The 19922-nt window shown below is 43.7% G+C and overlaps 1 protein-coding gene across 9 annotated transcripts in view; it reads left to right on the top strand.

Moving 5' to 3' along the window:
* NUP188 (nucleoporin 188) overlaps window positions 1-19922 on the top strand; it is a gene marked incomplete at its 5' end in the record, with an annotated part of 55750 nt that overhangs the window by 22216 nt on the left and 13612 nt on the right. For 6 of the 9 annotated variants that reach the window (XM_083484939.1, XM_083484936.1, XM_083484938.1 and 3 more), the window contains 23 exons: window positions 164-229; window positions 931-1050; window positions 1356-1482; window positions 3487-3642; window positions 4238-4364; window positions 5497-5584; window positions 5690-5766; window positions 6711-6825; window positions 7300-7420; window positions 7879-7945; window positions 9310-9438; window positions 10344-10477; window positions 10981-11087; window positions 11910-12116; window positions 13256-13425; window positions 13601-13670; window positions 14085-14152; window positions 14960-15173; window positions 15544-15618; window positions 16746-16831; window positions 18102-18247; window positions 18861-19042; window positions 19674-19874. In XM_083484939.1, the coding sequence (XP_083341065.1) occupies window positions 164-229; window positions 931-1050; window positions 1356-1482; window positions 3487-3642; window positions 4238-4364; window positions 5497-5584; window positions 5690-5766; window positions 6711-6825; window positions 7300-7420; window positions 7879-7945; window positions 9310-9438; window positions 10344-10477; window positions 10981-11087; window positions 11910-12116; window positions 13256-13425; window positions 13601-13670; window positions 14085-14152; window positions 14960-15173; window positions 15544-15618; window positions 16746-16831; window positions 18102-18247; window positions 18861-19042; window positions 19674-19874 (2853 nt within the window). The remainder of the gene's footprint in view (window positions 1-163; window positions 230-930; window positions 1051-1355; window positions 1483-3486; window positions 3643-4237; window positions 4365-5496; window positions 5585-5689; window positions 5767-6710; window positions 6826-7299; window positions 7421-7878; window positions 7946-9309; window positions 9439-10343; window positions 10478-10980; window positions 11088-11909; window positions 12117-13255; window positions 13426-13600; window positions 13671-14084; window positions 14153-14959; window positions 15174-15543; window positions 15619-16745; window positions 16832-18101; window positions 18248-18860; window positions 19043-19673; window positions 19875-19922) is intronic. The other 3 variants (XM_083484937.1, XM_083484944.1, XM_083484942.1) reach the window with 1 other exon arrangement.

The raw sequence follows: 19922 nt of genomic DNA, 5'->3' as shown, positions 1-19922 counted from the left end.
GGAGGCCAAAGGCTTAAGACGGGAGTCGGTGGTTCCAACATTGGGTGGGTGAAGTCTGGTTTAAACAGTCTTGAACCTGGTTTAATTCTTGAGGTTTACGGTGGAAGAACCAGAAACGAGTGATGTGTAATGTGGTGGGTGGTTTTCTCTCTCCTTTCTAAAGGACATAATAGATACAGCGTGTGAAGTTCTGGCTTCTTCCAGCATTCCTCCACTGTTCTGGAAAACAGTAAGTTAGCTGCATTTGGCCTGCATTTCCTTACATTGTATTCCTTTGACCAAAGCCTTTATGGGGAAATCATCTTTTGGGCTTTGGACCTCTGCTTGCTGTTTTGAGCAATAGACTTCTTGTGTTGCTCTTCTTTGCATTGTGGCCTTCAGAAAACTTGGTGATGGGGCACTATTATAGTTGTGATGGGCAGATTGTGTTCTTTACTTCATTCTGATTAGCAGCAGTGGATTCCAAGACTGACTGGGGAGTAGGAAAGTGGCCACTTGCAGTGCTGGCCAGCTTTGGGCTCTGCATCCATGTGGACTCTGAGGCTGGCAGACAGAGAAACTAGCAGAGCTGGGGATCTGCTGCTGCAGTCTGTTTGGTCTTTACCTCCTTTGATGGCCTGGGCTGCCCATCCACTGCCTTTTGTCACACTGTAGTTTGCACTGTGGCCAGGGAAACTGCCACATGGCAACACACTTTCATTTTTATTACATACTGTGTTACAAACTTCTATCTCAACCTTCTATTGCTCATGCACCATCTCCAAACTTGTCTACCTCTAAACTTCCAGTGGCCAGGATGTGGAGCACGCTAGTGCTCTAAAGTTAGGAACTCCCAATGCCCAAGCTGATCTGATGTTAGCAGCTCAAGAAAATGCCTTTGATTAGCACCAGTTTGTAATGAACATTCTGTTCATGTCTTTCTCACACCAGGAGCCAAGTGCAGGTCTGGGCATTATTTTGGACAGTGTCTGCGGGATGTTCCCCCACCTCCTCTCTCCTCTTCTGCAGTTACTCACAGCCCTTGTGTCTGATAAATCTACAGCAAAAAAGGTACATTTGGAGGCTAATAAATCCTAGAGTGCTTTTAATTACCACTCTCTGGAACCAGTGCAGTTGCTAGAATGTGGAAATTATACTGGCGAGACTGGTTTAAAAATATGTATTCAATCACAGGGTGGAGCTTGGGCTTTTAAAGTCAATCTTTCAAAAGGTAGTTGTGGCGATAAAAATAAGATGGAGCATGCACACTACCTTGGATAAAAGAGTGGGGTGGTTATGTGAAAGATATCAGACTTCCAACTCCTTGCCACAATGAAGGAGTCTCTGCCTTTGTCCCCCCACCTCTCTGCTTAAAGGTCTATAGCTTCTTGGATAAGATGTCCTTCTACATAGAGGTCTACAAGCACAAGCCTCCCGATGTAGTTTCTCATGAAGACGGTACCCTGTGGCGAAGGCAGGCGCCGAAGCTGCTGTATCCCCTTGGTAAGAAAGAAGGCAGGGCTCTTTGCCCCAGGTCGTCCCAACTCCTTGTTTGTCCTCTCTAATTATTCTTATTCTTATTACACTCATATCCCACCTTTCTTCCAAGGAGCTCAAGGTGGTGTACGTAGTTCTCCCCACTCACTTTTATCTTCACAACAGCCCTGTGAGTTAGGTTAGGCTGAGAGGCAATGATTGGCTCAAGGTCACCCAGTGAGCTTCATGGCTCAGCAAGGGGATTTGAACTCTTGTCTCCCAGTACCTGCCAAGCAGCATGGGAAGCAGAAGTTGGGACCATTTGGGATCCTACAGTTTTATGTTCTGCTGGGGCAGCCAGCATCAAATGCCCAGGGCCACCTTCTGGGCCATAATTGCCAGCTTGGAACTGTAACACTATCTAATAGCCCAAAAGATTTCCATGATAGCCAAATGATACTGCAAAGATCCAAAACAATGGAGAGGCATATGTGTGGCCAAAAAAGTGAAAACTTTAGGAGAGTAATGGGACAATAAACAGGCAGGGCAGGAGTGGGGAATATTTTTCAGGCTGAGGACCACATTCTTTTCCAGGAACCACATGCCAGTGGTGGTGGGGCAAAGGCAGAAGTTGGCAGAGCAGCAAATGTGCATCTTACCAGTAGGCTAGTTTCTACAGAGTCATGGACACACCTCTCCATCTTCTGTCTAGACAAACCAAAGGCAGCATCAGAGTTCAGGTGCATGTTCCAGGAAGCTGAAAACCTTCAAGGCGGGTGGGAAGCAGGAACAGGAGTGGGTGGCCTGGTGAGCTTGAGGTAGAGGATGGAATATGAATGATAGGTGTGAGAGATGATGGTATCAGTGTGTCAAAACTTTGCTTCCTTAATAATAGAGCCAATAACAAGAAGCTTCTGTGACATTTTCTGATGATTGTGTTTTGATTGAGTTGGTGGTGGTGGGACATAATAAGTATTATCACCATCATCATTCCCTTGGCACATAAGTTTGGTGACTGTATGGTAATTTCTATTTTACACCTATCAAAAGAATGTGAAAGTTAAATGTTGGTTTGTTAGTTGTTCTGTATATACTACTTGTACTTAGCTTAAAGGTAAGGGGACCCCTGACAATTAGAGTTGTGGCGCTCACCAGAGCAGCGCACGGAAACGCTGTTTACCTTCCCGCCGGAGTGGTACCTATTTATCTACTTGCACTTTGATGTGCTTTCGAACTACTAGGTTGGCAGGAGCAGGGACCGAGCAATGGGAGTTCACCCCGTCGCAGGGATTCGAACCGCCGACCTTCTGATAGGAAAGTCCTAGGCTCTGTGGTTCAACCCACAGTGCCACCCACGTCCCACACTTAGCTTGGGTGAAACCAAATGATCCTGTGATATTTTTCCTTGTATCTGGCTTGGTTTTGTCGTATTTTGTTCTTATGTAATGCCACAAGATAATAAAATTTATTAACCAGGCAGGTGCCTTCACTCTTTGTTCTTTTTGGCACCTGCTAACCCCCCCCCCCTTTTTTTAGACAAGCCTGACCAGATATCTAGAAAGTCAATGCAATGCAAGTATTAATCTATTGTTAACCTATTGCTAGTTTAACTTTATGAAGTGAGAGAGTGGATTGGTTGTCTTATTCTGCAGCTGATTCATGCTATCCTATATATGTGCCCTGAGATTGATCCTCACAGCAGGTAAAGTTTTTAAGCAGAGTCTGGATGGCCGTCTTATCATGGATGCTTTAGTTGAGATTCCTGCATTTCAGGCGGTTGGACTAAATGACCCTGAAGGTCCCCTCCAACTCTATCCAATTCTATGATTGTTGTTGATTCTTCTTATTGATAACTTTTTATCTTTTGCTTTTAGAGCTTTTTTATACAATCAAGCTGTGTATGAATCTTATGAAATACGTAATTCTGGAATGTTATTTGTTTTTTTCCTAAATACAAATGTCCGCAGTTTAAGAAATTTCAACTTGCCCAAAGGTTTTGACTTTGTTTTCCTCCCTTTCCCCGCTTTTTAGGGCTGGGCCAGACAAACCTACGGATACCTCAGGGAACAGTGGGCCAGGTGATGCTGGATGACCAGGCCTATTTGGTACGATGGGAGTACTCCTACAGCAGCTGGACGCTGTTCACTTGCGAGATTGAGATGCTGTTGCATGTAGTGTCGACTGCAGGTGAGTCTCTCCCAGAAATTTGGGAAAGCAGGGTGGGGACTCTGTAAAATATGTTGTGAGGTGTATTGCCAACTCAGTGACAGAGCAGCAACCTTGCATTCAGAAGGTCCGAGGCTCAATCCCCAATGGCATCTCCAGGTAGGACTGGAGCAGGTAGTGACTGGAGACACTCCCTGCCTGAAACCCTGGAACGCAGCATTGCTGCCAGTTAGTGTCTACAGTACTAAGCAAAATAGAACCCAATGGTCTGACTCAGTAGAAGGCAGCTTCCTATGCTCCTGCGTAATTCAGTCCTTTATTCAGAACTATGAGGACCAGAGCTCGGTGACATTTGCATGGAGAAGGTCCTAAGTTCAATCCCTGATGTCTCCATGTAGGCGTGCCTGAAACCACCACTGAGAGCCACTGCTGCCAGTCAGTGTAAACAATAGTAAGGTAGATGGACACTGGACTCACACAGTATAAGGCACCTTCCTGTGTGCCTATGATGAGTAAAACAAAAACCTATCAGCTCACTAGTAGCCCCTGCTTCTTAATGTTCCTTGCTTTTACCTTGCCTGGGTGTTTCACACTAAATGCATTCCTTCTTTCCCAGATGTCATTCAGCACTGCCAGAGGGTTAAGCCGATCATTGATCTGGTTCACAAAGTCATCAGCACTGATGTGTCAATCGCCGATTGTCTCCTGCCCATTACTTCACGGATCTACATGCTGTTACAAAGGTAATGGCAGCCTGTGTGGTCATTCTGCTTAAGCCTCTCCAAGAGAAATGGAGATAAAATTCCCAAGTACTTATTTTTTTAAAAAATATTTTTTATTGATTTTAACATATAAATTATAAAATGTACCACAAAACTTATCACTTATACAATCTTTTTAGTCTTCCATCAGCACCTCTGATGATCCACCGTTTTAACCACTTCTTATGCATTTCTTAACTTTATATTGCCTTTACACCTCTTAACAAATCATCCTTTCCCTTCTCCATTTTTGCAGTACTTCCAATAATACTCCTCACAAAACTTCTTGCAAACCTACGAACGTCGTCTGATCTTCAGAAATACTTTTCAAATAGTCCGTAAATTTACTCCAGTCTTCCATGAATTTCTAGTCCCGCCGGTTTCGAATCCTTCCTGTTAGTTTATCTAGTTCTGTATAGTCCATTAACTTCATCCTCCATTCTTCAATCGTTGGTAATTCTTCTTGCTTCCATTTTTGGGCCAGTAATATTCTTGCTGTTGTTATTGCATATAAAAAGAGCTTAAAATCCTTTCTATTTATATCACTCCCAACAATGCCTAGTAAAAATGCTTCTGGTTTCTTTATAAATGTATATTTCAACATTTTTTCCATCTCATTATATATCATCTCCCAGAAGAATTTCACCTTTTTACATTCCCACCACATGTGATAAAATGTTCCCTCTTTTTCTTTACATTTCCAACATTTATTACTGACTTTATACATTTTCACTAACTTGACAGGTGTAATATATCATCTATACATCATTTTCATCACATTTTCTTTTAGGGCATTGCATGCAGTAAATTTTAAACCTTTCCATAATTTTACCCAATCACTCAGCTGTATATTATACCCAAAATCTTTGGCCCAGTGAATCATAACCAACTTAACCTCCTCATCCTTCAAATGCCATTCAAGCAGCAATTTATGCATTTTAGACAAAATTTTAGAATCATTACTTAATATCTCTAATTCAACTTTGATCCACTTTCATCAAATCCTTTTTCTAAAACTCCCAAGTACTTAAGCCGGTGCCGGAACCACGAGATGGTATCATCCTTTTGAGTGTTTTGGAAAAGCTCTGTGTATTTATTTTTGCCTCTCTTCCAGGCTGACTACTGTTATTTCTCCCCCGGTTGACGTTATTGCTTCTTGCGTCAACTGTTTGACCGTCCTAGCCTCTCGGATGCCTGCAAAGGTAAAGGGGCCCTCTCTGGCTTTGCTTCTATTGGAGTTGTCTCCAACAGGTGTAATGATCAGATGTAATGAACAGATAAATATACTTTTTGCTCTCCCTTTTCAGGTTTGGATGGATCTTCATCACACAGGCTTTTTACCATTCGTTGCCAATCCGGTCTCTAGTATGAGCCACATGATCAGGTAATTTGACTACAGATAGGTAGCCGTGTTGGTCTGCCATAGTCAAAATAAAAAAATTCCTTCCAGTAGCACCTTAAAGACCAACTAAGTTAGTTCTTGGTATGAGCTTTCGTGTGCATGCACACTTCTTCAGATAATTTGACTGACATCCATGGAACAATGAATCCACTGACTTCATTGTACAAAACCCTGGATGGCCATTGTGTTTATTGTTACTTAAACACTTACAAACCATTTATTTTTAAACGTTTTCTAAGCAAATGTACAGCATAATAAATTGTAGCATTATAACAATAAGCATATAGCATTATAACAAAAACACAACATAAATCCAGTGAAATAGTAGTAGAATCATAGAATCTTAGAAATGGAAGGGACTCAAGGGTCATGGGTCATCTAGTCCAATGAAAACAGATATGGCCAAGCGGCATAATTTTATTGACTGTGGTTGGTAATGTGGTTTATTACCAAATATGATTTCTGGTTTGACAATGTTTGAATGTTTAGTAATAAACATTTAAGTCATTGAAATATATGTTACTTTCTTTCTGCTCCCTAATTGGATCCCTGACATTGCCAGGTAAGGCTGGGGAAGAGACCCTGACTGAAACCTCAAGAGAGCTGCTGCCAGTCAGTGTTGATAATGCTGACCTAGATGGATCAGCGGTCTGATTCTGTCGAGTGCAGTTTCCTATGTTCCTGACTGGCAGTGACCCTTCAGGGTTTTAGAAAGTTTTGCCCACTTTTACCCTTCACCATACAAAGGAAAGTGCTTTGCCACCAAGAGTATCCTCTCCATCTTGGTATAAGGCAGCTTCCTATATTCTTGTGTGTCGTCGACAATTGCACACTCTTCCAGTTTCCTCAGTTACGGATTGGAGTGCACAGTCTCACACTTCCCTCACTTTCTTTCCCTGTTGCTTGTTTGTCCTCTTCTCTCACAGTGCAGAAGGAATGAATGCTGGAGGCTATGGCAGTCTGTTGATGAGTATTGAGCAGCCGCAGGGCGAATATGGTGTGACGACCTCCTTCCTGAATTTAGTCATGACACTCATACGGGTAAGTGCTTTAGGGGAGAAGGAATACTTCCTGCATCATGCAGTGGGGAACATTTATTAGTGTTTTAGACTGGTGTTTTATTGGTTTATGGTTGTTCTTGTTTTATTTTATTTTATATTGTATAATGTAAAAATTTGTAAAAAAAATAATTGCAAGCTGTTTCTGAATGCTTTTGAATAAATAAAAAATCAGCAAGGAATGTTTAGGCTTATCTGCTTTTTTATTTTGGGGGGATTTCCTGATTGACTTGAGATTCTTTACATTTATCCTGTTTTTCTACAAAGCATCCAAAGCATCTTATCTAAAAAGGAGAATATATATATATTGCTAAAATAAAAGACACAGTTGCACAGATTGTTGCAGTAACTTCAGAAATACAGAAACAGGGTTTGGAATAGAGTAATAACAAAGAAAGCTTGTGGTCTCTTCGTTCCTTTGATTTTGGTGTTGGGTTTCTTGACTGCTTTTCCTTAGGGGCAGCTTGGCAACACCCAAAGCCAAGGTCTTGTGCCGTGCATCGTGTTCGTCCTGAAGGAGATGCTCCCCAACTACCACAAATGGCGCTACAACTCCCATGGAGTGAGAGAGAGAATTGGTAAGCACGACTTCTGTGGGTGGATGGAGCTAAGGATTTGGGGTATTCCCCCACCCCCACCCCAAACTTATAGCATTTGTGACCTGCTTTTCATCCAAAACGGCTCCCAGAAGTGGATTATAATTCATTGAAACAAGACAGTACCTGCCCTCAATCTTGCCATCTTAAAGCACAGCATACAAAGGATTTTCATTTTTATAAAGAGAAACAGAAAGACATAGAGCCAACAAGTATAACAGCCATTCAGAACAAGTTACCTTGGACCTTACAATAACAAAAAATGTGAAGGGTTGGTGTTGGGATACAGGTGGGGACCATTTTAAGCACAGCCAACTGACGCACAATCTGGCATGCAGGTTGTTTTGGACAGAGAAGAGAGGTGGGGCAGAACTGGCAGCTTAAGTCCACTCCCCACCCCTGTCCTGACAATGGTTTCCCTCTCCCTCTTGGTTTTTCAGGTTGCCTTATCCTGCAGCTGATTCATGCTATCCTCAATCTATCCCCGGAGATGGAAACTCAGAGCAGGTAAATTTAAGGTTTTTAAACAGGGGTTATGTGGCCATCTGCCATGGATGCTTTAGTTGAGATGACCCTTGGGGTCCCTTCCAACTCTGCATTTTGTGTGTGTGTTTTGTTCCTATGATTTTTTTTTGTCATAGGAAGCTTCCTTTCTGTCAGGTCAGACTACTTGTTCCTTCTAGCTCAGTGCTGTCTACTCTGACTGGCAGCAACCTTCCAGCATCTCTGGTGGAGAGAGGGGTCTTTCCCATCATTTGCTAACTCCAGAGAAGCCAGCGTGGTGTTCTCCAGCTGTTCTTAGGCTCCAGCTCCCATCAGCCCCAGCCAGCATGGCCAGTGATCAGGGATGGTGGTATATTTGTAGTCCAGCAACATCTGGACGTGGGTGGCGCTGTGGGTTAAACCACGGAGCCTAGGACTTGCTGATCAGAAGGTCAGTGGTTCGCATCCCCGCGATGGGGTGAGCTCCTGTTTCTCGGTCCCTGCTCCTGCCAACCTAGCAGTTCGGAAGCACGTCAAAGTGCAAGTAGATAAATAGGTACCGCTCTGGTGGGAAGGTAAACAGTGTTTCCATGCGCTGCTCTGGTTCACCAGAAGTGACTTAGTCATGCTGGCCACATGACCCAGAAGCTGTCTGCGGCCAAACGCCGGCTCCCTCGGCCAATAAAGCGAGATGAGCGCCGCAACCCCAGAGTCGTTCGCAACTGGACCTAATGGTCAGGGGTCCCTTTACCTTTACCTTAACATCTGGAGGGCTCCATGTTGGCTGTTGGCTGGGACCTTCTGTATGTAAAGCATGTGTTTTCCCCTACAGATTTTGTTTCCCCTACCCTTCTAATAATAATAATAATAATAATAATAATAATAATAATAATAATAATAATTCACAGCCCCATGCACATTTCATTTTCAGAATGGGAGTTGTTGTTGTTGCTCCTTACATCATTTTTATAATAAATCTATCTAAACTTACAATGAAAGCGGAACAAATGAAACATAGGAAAGTACCTTGTACTGAGTTGGTTCATCTAATTCAGTACTGTCTACATTGACCTGCAGTAGCTCTCCAGGCCTACCTGGAGATACCAGGGATTGAACCTGGGAGCTTTTGCATGCCAAGTGGATGCTCTACCACTGAGCTACTGCCCTATCCCTCAGAATGGGACGAGTTTTTAAATTTATACCCCCACCCTTCCTCCCAAAGGAGACCAGGACACAACAACCCTGCGTAAGAGTTGAACTGCTAGTACTCATGGCTGTGGAGACGTCAGCTCTCTGTTCACTTTTTTTTTTATAGCGCTGGTTGTGCTGGGGGTTAATTGCGAGGACTTTCACATTGAGTTGAGCTCCGTGTTCTTGCCTTTTTCCAGCGGGGCCCCTAGCCTGCAGTCCCTCTGCATCTTCAGCCTGGCCAACACAGAAGCAGGACAGGCCGTCATAAACATCATGGGCATTGGTGTGGACACCATTGATATGGTGATGGCCACACAGTCTAGCAGGTGAGTACTTTGTCGCCTGCCCCCCTCTCAGCTCCCCAGGGGCATTCTTTTGTAAGGAATAGCAGATAAAATACTGACATGTGTAAGGAATAGTAGATAAAATATTGACATGTTGCGTTGTAGCAAATAAAACAATACGTAAAAAATGCAGTGGTTCAATAATTCCAGCAGCTAGTAAGCCAACGGAAGTAATCATGGTGAAGTAGAAGTTAAAAACAGTACAGTAAATAAACCACCAAAATCCTAGGTGAATAGGTACCCTGTTGGAGGCAGGGTATACCAATTGCTAGGAATCACAAGTGGGGAGTGTGTTGCTGTTGTGCTCAGGTTCTGCTTGCAAGCTTCCAATTCAGACCTCTGGGTGGCCACTCTGAGAACAGAATGCTGCAGTAAATTGGCCACTGGCCTGATCCAGCAGGACTCCTCTTTTGTTCTCTTTCTCCCCTGTCAGAGGTTGTTTGCGTCTGAATACTGGTTGGTGGAAATCACAAGTGAAAAAAGTTGCTGTTGCCCTTGGATCCTGCTCATGGTTTCCAAAGAGGCATTCTGTGTGAACAGAGTGCTGAGCTAGATAGGCCATAGCAGATGTAGATCTAGTAGATCTACATAGTAGATCTAGCAGACTCTACCACCTTAGTTAGGCACCAGGAACCCAAGGATGCATGGGGTGGTGTAGGTCTTGAACAAAGGCCCCGATGGGAACTGTGCCAGTTATGTGTGTCTGCTTGCACTGTGATCTTACAACCCTAAAAGGAGGGTGGTGGTTATGTGGCCCCAATGCAGAGGTGTGCTTGAGTTTCATACATTGATTTGAGGTTAGCCATTAGCCTCTAATGTGATCAGATTGCTCTGAAAAAGTGCTGTGGAAATGATGGGTTCTAATGCAATTCTCGCTGACAATGCAGTGATGAGTCTCATGGCCAGGGCCAGCTGCTCATCCAGACAGTGAAACTGGCATTCTCTGTCACCAACAACGTTATCCGGTTGAAGCCGCCGTCCAATGTGGTGTCTCCTCTGGAACATTCCCTTACACAGCATGGTAGGTACCTCCTTTTATATGTTCTATAGCCAGGAATGTGGCACACTAGTTTTATGCCTAGACAACCTGTGTGTAGTTTTCTTGTTTCCTTTTAATTACATGTTTACCAGAGAGAGAGAGGAAGGGAAAAGAAAAAGAAAACTACCTCATCAGCTCACATTAACAATTGTTATAGCCCTTGACTTTTTAACATTTAACAATTACAATTTCTAATCTACTGTATTCTTCTTCACATTTTTGTTTTAAAAACAGCACCTTTTAAGGAAAAAAAATCCAGTGACTATCAGTACATCCATCTTAATTTAAACATATTAATTGATATGTGCCATTGAAATAGGTACCTACAACCTGTGTGTGGTTTTCAAAATTTGCATTTTGAGAAAGGGATGTGGGTTGTTGAAGGAAGCTGCTTTTTTCTTACACTTCCTTTGTAAGGAAATATTTTCCTCAGAGATGCATGAATCTTCTTTGTGGTTTTTTTAAAAAAACTCTGCTCTTGCCAGGTGCCCACAGGAACAACCTGATTGCTATCTTGGCCAAATATATCTACCACAAACACGACCCTGCCTTGCCACGCCTCGCCATCCAGCTTCTGAAGCGGCTTGCCACAGTAAGTCTTTTACTGTTCTCTGCCCATTAAAGGGCTTTTGTGGTTTTCCCATGAAGATGATTCATTATATTTGTTAGTCGCAATTCTTACAAGGTCATTTAAAGCAACTTCATTTCCCCATCCTTAAAAATAGGACCTCCTGTGTGGTTGGGGGAAATCAGTAGTCACTAACTTTTCTGTCTCCACTGTTGGAGGCAGCAATGCTTCTGAGCTCTGGTTGCTGGGAACCACAGGAAGGGAGTGTGTTGCTGTTGTGATCAGGTCCTGATTGCAAGCTTCTCATTGGGGTATCTGGTTGGCCTGATCTAGCAGCCAGGCTCTTCCGTTCTTATGCCCACCAGTAAGCAGGACTTCTCAGAATTTCTGAAAAGTCCTGAAGGGGTCACCACTGCATAATACACAGAAAGAGTCCTACTGAATCAAGCCAGTAACCCCTCTTATCTGTCATCCTGCTCTCACAGTGGCCAACTAGATGCCTCCATGGGAAGCCCTCAAGCAGGAACCAAGCACAAGAGCAACACTCTCCCCTCCTGTGGTTTCCAACAATGGGTATTCAGAAGCATTGCTGCCTCCGGCTGTGGTGGCCAAGCATAGCTGTTGTGGCTAGTAACATGTTATAAAGCTTCAATGGATTAGGTTTGGCAAATCTGAGACCATCTTCCTCTCTATCCTGTTACAGCATCCAGAGTCAATCTCTCTTGAGCTAGCTAAGGAATAGTGAATGCCTAAGCATTTTTGAAAAGCATTGCAATACTTTTAAAAAATTAGATTGGATTTTGACTACTTTGGTTATTTAGTAGAGTTTTATTTCATTTATTTTAGGTTGCTCCAATGTCTGTCTATGCCTGCCTTGGGAATGATGCTGCTGCCATCCGTGATGCCTTCCTGACTCGCCTGCAGAGCAAAATCGAGGACATGCGCATCAAAGTCATGATTCTCGAGTTCCTCACCGTTGCTGTGGAAACGCAGCCTGGCCTCATTGAGCTGTTCCTCAATCTGGAAGTAAATGATGGGACTGATGGATCAAAGGTAGACTCTGTTTGTGTGCATGTGTCTGAGAGAGAGAGTGAGAGAGAGCACACAATAATTTTTCACTTTTGTGACCTAGAATCGTCACCTTAGCCACCTCCCTTTTGCTTGAATGATTCAGCCCACATATTTTGATCTGCTTTAATATTTGCATGCTGCTTTCCCATTCACAGCATTGAGTTCAAAGAAGCACGAGAGAATAGCAGAGCATTAAAAATTAGAACCTCCATACAGTTCAGTGTGCAAACTCACAATAGTAAAGAGTATTGTGATAATTCAAAGATCAGAAGTTGCAGGTCAGCATCAGCCCTGAAGCCAGCTGACATAATCTTTCTTCACTCACCGCAGCAGCCACAATCCTAGGCTTTCCACAAAGGAGATCTGGTTTCACTCAGCACTCGATAGAACACCCACCCACACAACCTTTACAAAAACATGCACAGTCGCTGGCTACTAGTTCGTGTCTAGGTTTAGGCACAAGGTGAGAAAGGTTGCAGTGTTTGGGACTTTTTAGTTTAGAGGCGACATTATGTAAGCTTATAGACATGTGACGGAGAAGGTGGATAGAGAGAGGTTTTCCTTCCTTTCTCGTAACACTAGAAGGTGTAGTCTTCCATTGAAGCCGGAGTTCTTCACTCAGCACACAGTTAACAATGGAGCTCGCTTCCGCAGAAGGCAGTGATGGTCACCAACCTAAATGGCTTTGGATTGGACAAATTCATAGAGGAGGATAGGGCCGTCAATTGCTACTAGCCATGATGGCTATGCTCTGCCTCCACATTCTGAGGCAGCTATGCTTCTTAATATCTGTTGTTGGAAAGCACAGGAGGATCTTACAGGTTCCCCATAATGACCATCTGGTTGGCCACTGTGAGAAGAGGATGTTGGGCCACATTGGGGGGGGGGGTCATAGGCCTGATCCATCAGATTCTTATAAGTTTCCTCTCTGCCACAGAAGGGGCAGAATTCAGCATTCTCTTCTCTCTCCCAGTGACCTGACCACATTGTATGGTTACCACACAGACCTCCACACTCCTGCCACCCTGCTGTTGTAGCTTCTGTGAACTAAAGCATGTCCTTAAAAGTTTTTTTCCTTTCCCACTGCCACTCTTTTTGCATTTTGTTTTTCTCTGGTATAGGAATTCAACTTAGGAGAGTGGAGCTGCCTTCACGTAGTTCTGGAGCTGATAGACACCAAACAGCAGGAGCGGTACTGGTGTCCCCCGCTTCTCCAGCGAGCTGCCATTGCCTTCCTTCATGCCCTCTGGCAGGACCGCCGGGATAGTGCTATGTTAGTCCTCCGCACCAAGTAAGTGATAAATTTTCTTGTCTCATGTTGCAACCCGTCTGGGAGCGGGCACAAAGTAGAGCACTTTAATCACCAACACAAACACACTTATCCTTCTATCCTTAGGAATGTTTTGAAGTTGGCAAAAAAGTGTGAACAATGCCTGATTTTGTCTGTTTTTCTGCAATTTTTGTAGGCCAAAGTTTTGGGAAAATTTAACTAACCCACTCTTTGGAACCCTTCCTCCGCCTTCCGAAACGTCTGAGGTGAGTTGCTTCCATAGTAAGTAGCACTAGTTTGTGGACCTGCATGTCTCCTGCTACCATATTTTGGGTATTACAGCCTTTAATTGCTATTCCCCCTAGGTAAGATATGCAGGATAGATACATTTTAAAAGAGTAAAGTAAAATTTGATAGATTTCCAAGTTCCAACATCCGCACCCCATCCTTTTGTTTCTGTATGAGCCACCAGCCTGATAGTTCTCAAATCAAATCAAAACAAATCAAAATTGATTGGTCAACCAAATACAGAATATAGAAATGAAGAAAAGAGAACAAGCAAACAGATTTTAGCAAGCAAACAAAGTTAATAACAGCATAATAAAATGTGTAATAAAACACATAGGATACATAAAACATGCATACATACATTCTACATAACTCCCTTTTCCTCTCTGTAGCTCAGCATCTTGGACACCTGTGCCTTGATCATGAAAATCATTTGTCTGGAGATCTACTATGTAGTTAAGTAAGTATCATTCAGAGCATTTCCTAAAAGCCGGTGACCTGCCTCTGCCAGCTCAGTACAGATGTAACAGGAAATTATGGGTTGTATCCAGTGCAGCATTAAGTTGAAATCACTTAGTAGTGCATACTAGTTCTACTGGTGAAAAACGTTTTGCATCAGCAGAATGTTGTGCAAGAGAATTGTATAAGCATATGTTGCACAATAGACGGCACAATCTGTTGTAGAGCATGTTACTGCCAGCACAGTTGACTTTCCCAAGTGTTCCCAAGTGGTGTTGCCAGTCCTGTGCTGCTCCGTGTTGCTCCTTTCCACCTCCAAAATTCAAGGTTGAAAGGAGCAAGGCAGGGCAGCTTGCAAAGAAATTGAATGGAAACTGCTCCTCTCCTTGAACAAGGCTTGCTCTGACCACCCATCAGAGGATGGGCAGTTGGGAGAAATCCTTGCTCCACCAAAGGAACAGTCTGGTGAGCTCTGTTTCACCCATGGGTCATAGGTTCCCCACCACATACTTACAGCTTCCTGTAGAATGCCACATGTTTATTTTTGTATACCTTGTTTTTCATTATCTGATACATCTGCTGTAGCTTTGGTGTGAATTCATCAAGGTGACCTATTCCAGCCTGGTGCTGTCCAATTGTTTTGGATTGCACCTCCCTTCAGCCCCATCCAGCTTGGCTCTATGATGTTGGGGCTGGTGGGAATTGTAGTCCAAAGCATTTGAGGTCAAAGCTGCTTTAGCAGGAAGAGACACACTTCTACTTTTCTGCAAAACCAAGAGTAACCAAGAGCAAGAATCACGGCTCTCAGTTTCTCATTTGCCCATAGGGGTTCTTTGGACCAGTCACTGAAAGACACACTGAAGAAGTTTTCCACAGAGAAGCGCTTTGCTTACTGGTCAGGCTACGTGCAGTCCCTCGCGTTCCACATGGCAGAGACGGAGGACAGCGGCTGCACCTCTATGTCAGAGTATCAGATGCTGATCTCCGCATGGCGGATGATGCTCATCGTTTCTTCCAGCCACGTAAGGAGGTTTTGTCTCTTTGCCTGTCCATAAAATGTTACAGTATAGATTGGGAGGTGGGATTGAATCACATTGCATCCCACATAAGTTAGTTGGGCCAGTTAACAGATTTGTCAAAAAACAACAACACAAAAAAACCCCAAAAACAAACCACAACAGCTATTACTTGAGAGAAAGAAGGAAGTTGCAACAGATTCTGCTCTAGTAGTCTCAGATTTTATAGTTCCCTGTTACTGCAGCTGCTGATTGCTCAACAAACATGCATCTTGCATATAAAGGAACTTTTTTGATGTTGTTATTTACAAAGTAGAAATGGGGGCAGGGAATGATTCTGTTACAAATTTTTAATGATGGACTTTGATCCTCTCAGGCCGACATCATGCACTTGACTGACTCTGAAGTCCAGCAGCTGTTCCTGGAGGTCCTGAGTGGGACTGAGGCTTTGGTGAGTTTTGTTATCATCACTGCTTTTATCATCAATTTATTAATTGCCTTCTGAACCACTGTCTCGCGATTTATGCATAAGATAAAACAGTTAAAACCACCAAAGCAGCAAATGCATTTTAAAACAAGACTAAAGCCCTAACAAATGGGTACTTGTGGCGAAGAAAGACCCATTTATACAGCTAGGAAAGCACATGGGAACAGAAAAATGCCTCCATTTGGTTTTGGAAAGTGGAAAAGTGTCACACTATGAGTTACTGCAGAGTGGGCTTCTCAGATCTTTAGAACTTGTAGGAGAGACTCAGCAATCTGCTAGGTGTATAAGGGATAAAGCAAGCTGTATAGGCACTTAAATGTTAGTATTAACATCTTAAACATGACCCTTGGTAGCAGATTGGCAGGCAGCAATGGGTTCTAAGGGTACCATTGAACTAGATCTTACTTTGAGTAGGCCTATTTCAGTTAATGAACGTGATCCTTCTAACAGGTCTACTCTGAGTAATACTTAGTTGAATAGCAACCTTGGTCTTCTACAGCTTGAAGTCATAGAATTTGTTTAACTTAAGTTAAGTGAAGTTAACTTCTTCTTAAGTGAAGAAGAATGTATAAAAACAGTATGTATCTGTAAGGGGAAAACGATAGTTCCCAGGGTTCTTTCACAGGGGGAGCCATGTGGATGAAACACACTTCAAATTTATGGTGCGCACGTAGCCTGTGTTTCTTCACTGGAGCATGATCAATGACAAAAGTTTGTCCTGGTGAGCATTGCAGGATGCACGAACAGTTGTCCTGCCAACTTAAAGGTGCTCACAAAACTTAGGACCATTTATGTAGCAGTCTGGATCTTGGATCACACTCCTTTGAGATGCCCACCTGGCTCCCCCTCTGTCCTGAAGCCACTTAAAACATTTCCCTTTCTGTTTTTGGAAATAGAATCAAACATGCTTTTTTTCTTCCCTCCTCCCCCTGTGCTGTCAGTTTATTGGCTTGCATCACATTTTTATTTTGTGGTTTTATTTTAAGGCTTGATGGTTGTCTATTCATGTTGCTTTCTCCTTTGGAAATGTTGTTTAGGGAGGTAATGTTAAAATCTTGTTACTCAGTCCAAATAAATAAATATTTCTGCAGTTGCTGGTTCCCACTTCGGTGTGTTGTCTACAGCTGGGATCCATGCTGTGCACCCTCCTCTTAATCCTGCTGAGACAGTGGAAGAGGTAGGTCTCTTGGGGGAAAGGATGCAGTAGCTTAGTGGCAGAACACATTCTTCTCATTCAGGAGGTCCTAGGTTCAGTTCCAAGCATTTCCAGGTGGCAGGTTAAGAAGGACTCCTTGCTGGTACTCTGGAGAGTTACTGTTAAGAAATCGATCCATAATTGTAAGAATTCGATCTTGTAGTGTGGCAGTACCTACACTTTAGGGACGCAGGTGGCACTGTGGGTTAAACCACAGAGCCTAGGACTTGCCGATCAGAAGGTTGGCGGTTCGAATCTCTGCGATGGGGTGAGCTCCCGTTGCTTGGTCCCTACTCCTGCCAACCTAGCAGTTCGAAAGCACATCAAAGTGCAAGTAGATAAATAGGTACCATTCCGGCGGGAAGGTAAACAGCGTTTCTGTGCGCTGCTCTGGTTCGCCAGAAGCGGCTTAGTCATGCTGGCCACATGAGCCGGAAGCTGTACGCCGGCTCCCTCAGCCAGTAAAGCGAGATGAGCGCCGCAACCCCAGAGTCAGTCATGACTAGACCTAATGGTCAGGGGTCCCTTTACCTTTACCTAAACTCTCTTCCTATTGACCCCAGGGAGGCACCTTCACTGTACTCTTTTCAGCCTCTATTTAAAACAAGCCTATCCACATGTGCTTTAATTTCAGGTTTTTTACTGGTCTTATAAAATAATCTTATATTTTTATTTTCTTATTTGGTATTTTTTATTGATAATTTAGTATTTCTTGTAAACTGCTTAGAGGTTTTACTGCAGTCAAGCAGTATATTTATTATTTTTATTATTACTTCAATCAATCAAATAATTCTTAATATCTCTGAAGGCAGTGGAAACGTAATATGCGATCCCAACCCTGTCTACTTAGCCCTATTTTATTCAGGGGACTTACTCTCCGTTAAGGGGCACCATAAATTTCTTTCTGTGCTTTATGGTCTCTAAAAGTCCTAATCCAGTTTTGAAGATGGCCAACACAAAAACAGGTGTGAACTATAGTGAACCACTGTTTAAGGCGGAATTGTTCGTTGATGGGGGAAACGGGAAAGGGAAGTGGTTTTACTGTGCCCTCCGTGGTCTTCTGCTGGCAGATGATCAAGAGCAGGCAGGTACTAGATGCACTAAGCTGAGGATTGTTGCTCTCTTCTAAAGCAAACTCACCCAGTGAGGTTGTGAATCATGCAGAGCAGATGACATGCTGAGGTGTGTATAATTTTATGCATCTTAATATATTTCCTTCCATTTTGCTCCCCCCCCCCAACCCTGTTGTCAGCGAGTTGGGCTCTGTGGATAAAATCATAAATTCCTTGACGAAGATTCTGGATGGAGTGCTGCAGGCAGACCAGCAGATGATGGAAAAGACAAAGGCCAAAGTGTTCTCTGCTCTCATCACAGTCCTGCAAATGAAGCAGATGAAAGGTGGGGAGCTTTATATGGACAACTTCCGCGGGCATCACTCTTGCTGCTTAGCATAATGCCTTGAGCAAAGATGCTTGTGTTGTGTTATGTTGTTGTTTGTTTATATGCCGCTTCTCTCCCAAAAGAGCCCGCCTTCCCACCCCCTGGGCAAACCACACAGAACAATACACTGATGCAAAATTCACATGCAATACAACTTATTTAGGCAGCAGTTCCTCCTTCTAAGGGTCCCAAGTAGGGGTGTAGGGCAAGGCAGGTGGAAAATCTGGTGCCCTTTGAAGGTTCCAGTGTTTGCATGGGAAAGAATGTGGTTTCTGAACCCAAGCATTCCTGAAGTGGTTTGGGAACAAACCATGGGACAATAGCTTTGGACGCAGTGCTAGCCCACATTATCACAGTTGAGGGGCAGATTCCAGCTAGGCAAATGCACTTGAGGAAGGAACAGAGCAGAGCTGGTGAAGGGGGTATGGTCTAGGGAGAGTCATGAGGGCCACATTCATCCCCTGGGAGTGATTTCCCCCACCTCAAAGTAAGGCTTTTGTCCAACACTAGGCTGCTCTATATGCTTTTCCTTGTGCTCCATATCATATTGCTGTGTGCATGTGTGTTATAGTGAGTGAAGTTCCTGAGTATTCCCAGCTGGTGTTGAGCGTGTGTGAAACGCTCCAGGAGGAATTCATTGCCCTTTTTGACCAGACTCGGCATTGCCTGACTTCTGGGGACTCAACAGATGACAAAGACAGCATGGAAACAGACGATGCCTCCCGGCATAAGCAGAAAGACCAGCGAGACGGGGCAAGTGGCTTCATTAGTCTTGGGGAAAGACTGGTGGGGGGTGGCATCTCCAAGTGGGGCTTAGCTGCCCCTGTGTTGCTCGAAGGCAGGAAATCCTGAAGCTTCAAAGAAACTTGTTAATCCTTTCTCCCTTGAGGCCTCAGTCCATTTCCTGCCTTCATTTGGAGTGGACCACTTGATTCAGCTGACCTGCATAGCAAGAAGACGGTGATTTAAACCAAAGTTGTTTGGAGCCAAGCTGCACTTGACAGTGAATACATAATTGCACAGCAGAGTGGCCCTACTATGATTAAAACTTGGTTGGATTCAACCTTTGGTCTCCCAGGTCTAGCCTGATGCTAACCACTGCATGCCACACTGTTGTGTAAAAGACGTAAATCCTTTTTAAAAATATTTTTTTCATAAAAGTATTTAACACTGCATTAATATGTATATGATGTGCAGTATTTATATGTGATGTGCACTAATATGTATACAATTAAAACACCATATAAAACAATCACAAACTCAAAAACAATTGTTTGCTAGTAGCAGTTATCCTAAGTGGCTTGTTTTCTGACAGTCAATATCCTTTCTTCCCCACCTGGGTGCCCATGTGCTCTTTGCTCCCTGCTCTGCCTCCTCCCAGCAGGTGTGTGTGCTGGGGCTTCACCTGGCAAAGGAGCTCTGTGAAGTGGATGAGGATGGGGATTATTGGCTGCAAGTTACCCGGAAGATCCCACTGCTCCCAACTCTCTTCACCACCCTGGAGATAAGCTTAAGAGTGAAGCAGAACCTGCACTTCACAGAAGCCTCGTTGCACCTGCTGTTGACCTTGGCCAGGACCCAGCAGGTGAGAAGAGGCAAAAGCTTTATGTTCCTTCCACACAGTTTTAGCTAG

This window comes from Podarcis liolepis (assembly GCF_965112155.1).
Source record: "Podarcis liolepis genome assembly, chromosome: Z".
NCBI classification, from domain to species: domain Eukaryota; kingdom Metazoa; phylum Chordata; class Lepidosauria; order Squamata; family Lacertidae; genus Podarcis; species Podarcis liolepis.
Note: the sequence above shows the minus strand (reverse complement) of the source record. Positions and strands in the feature narration are given on the sequence as shown.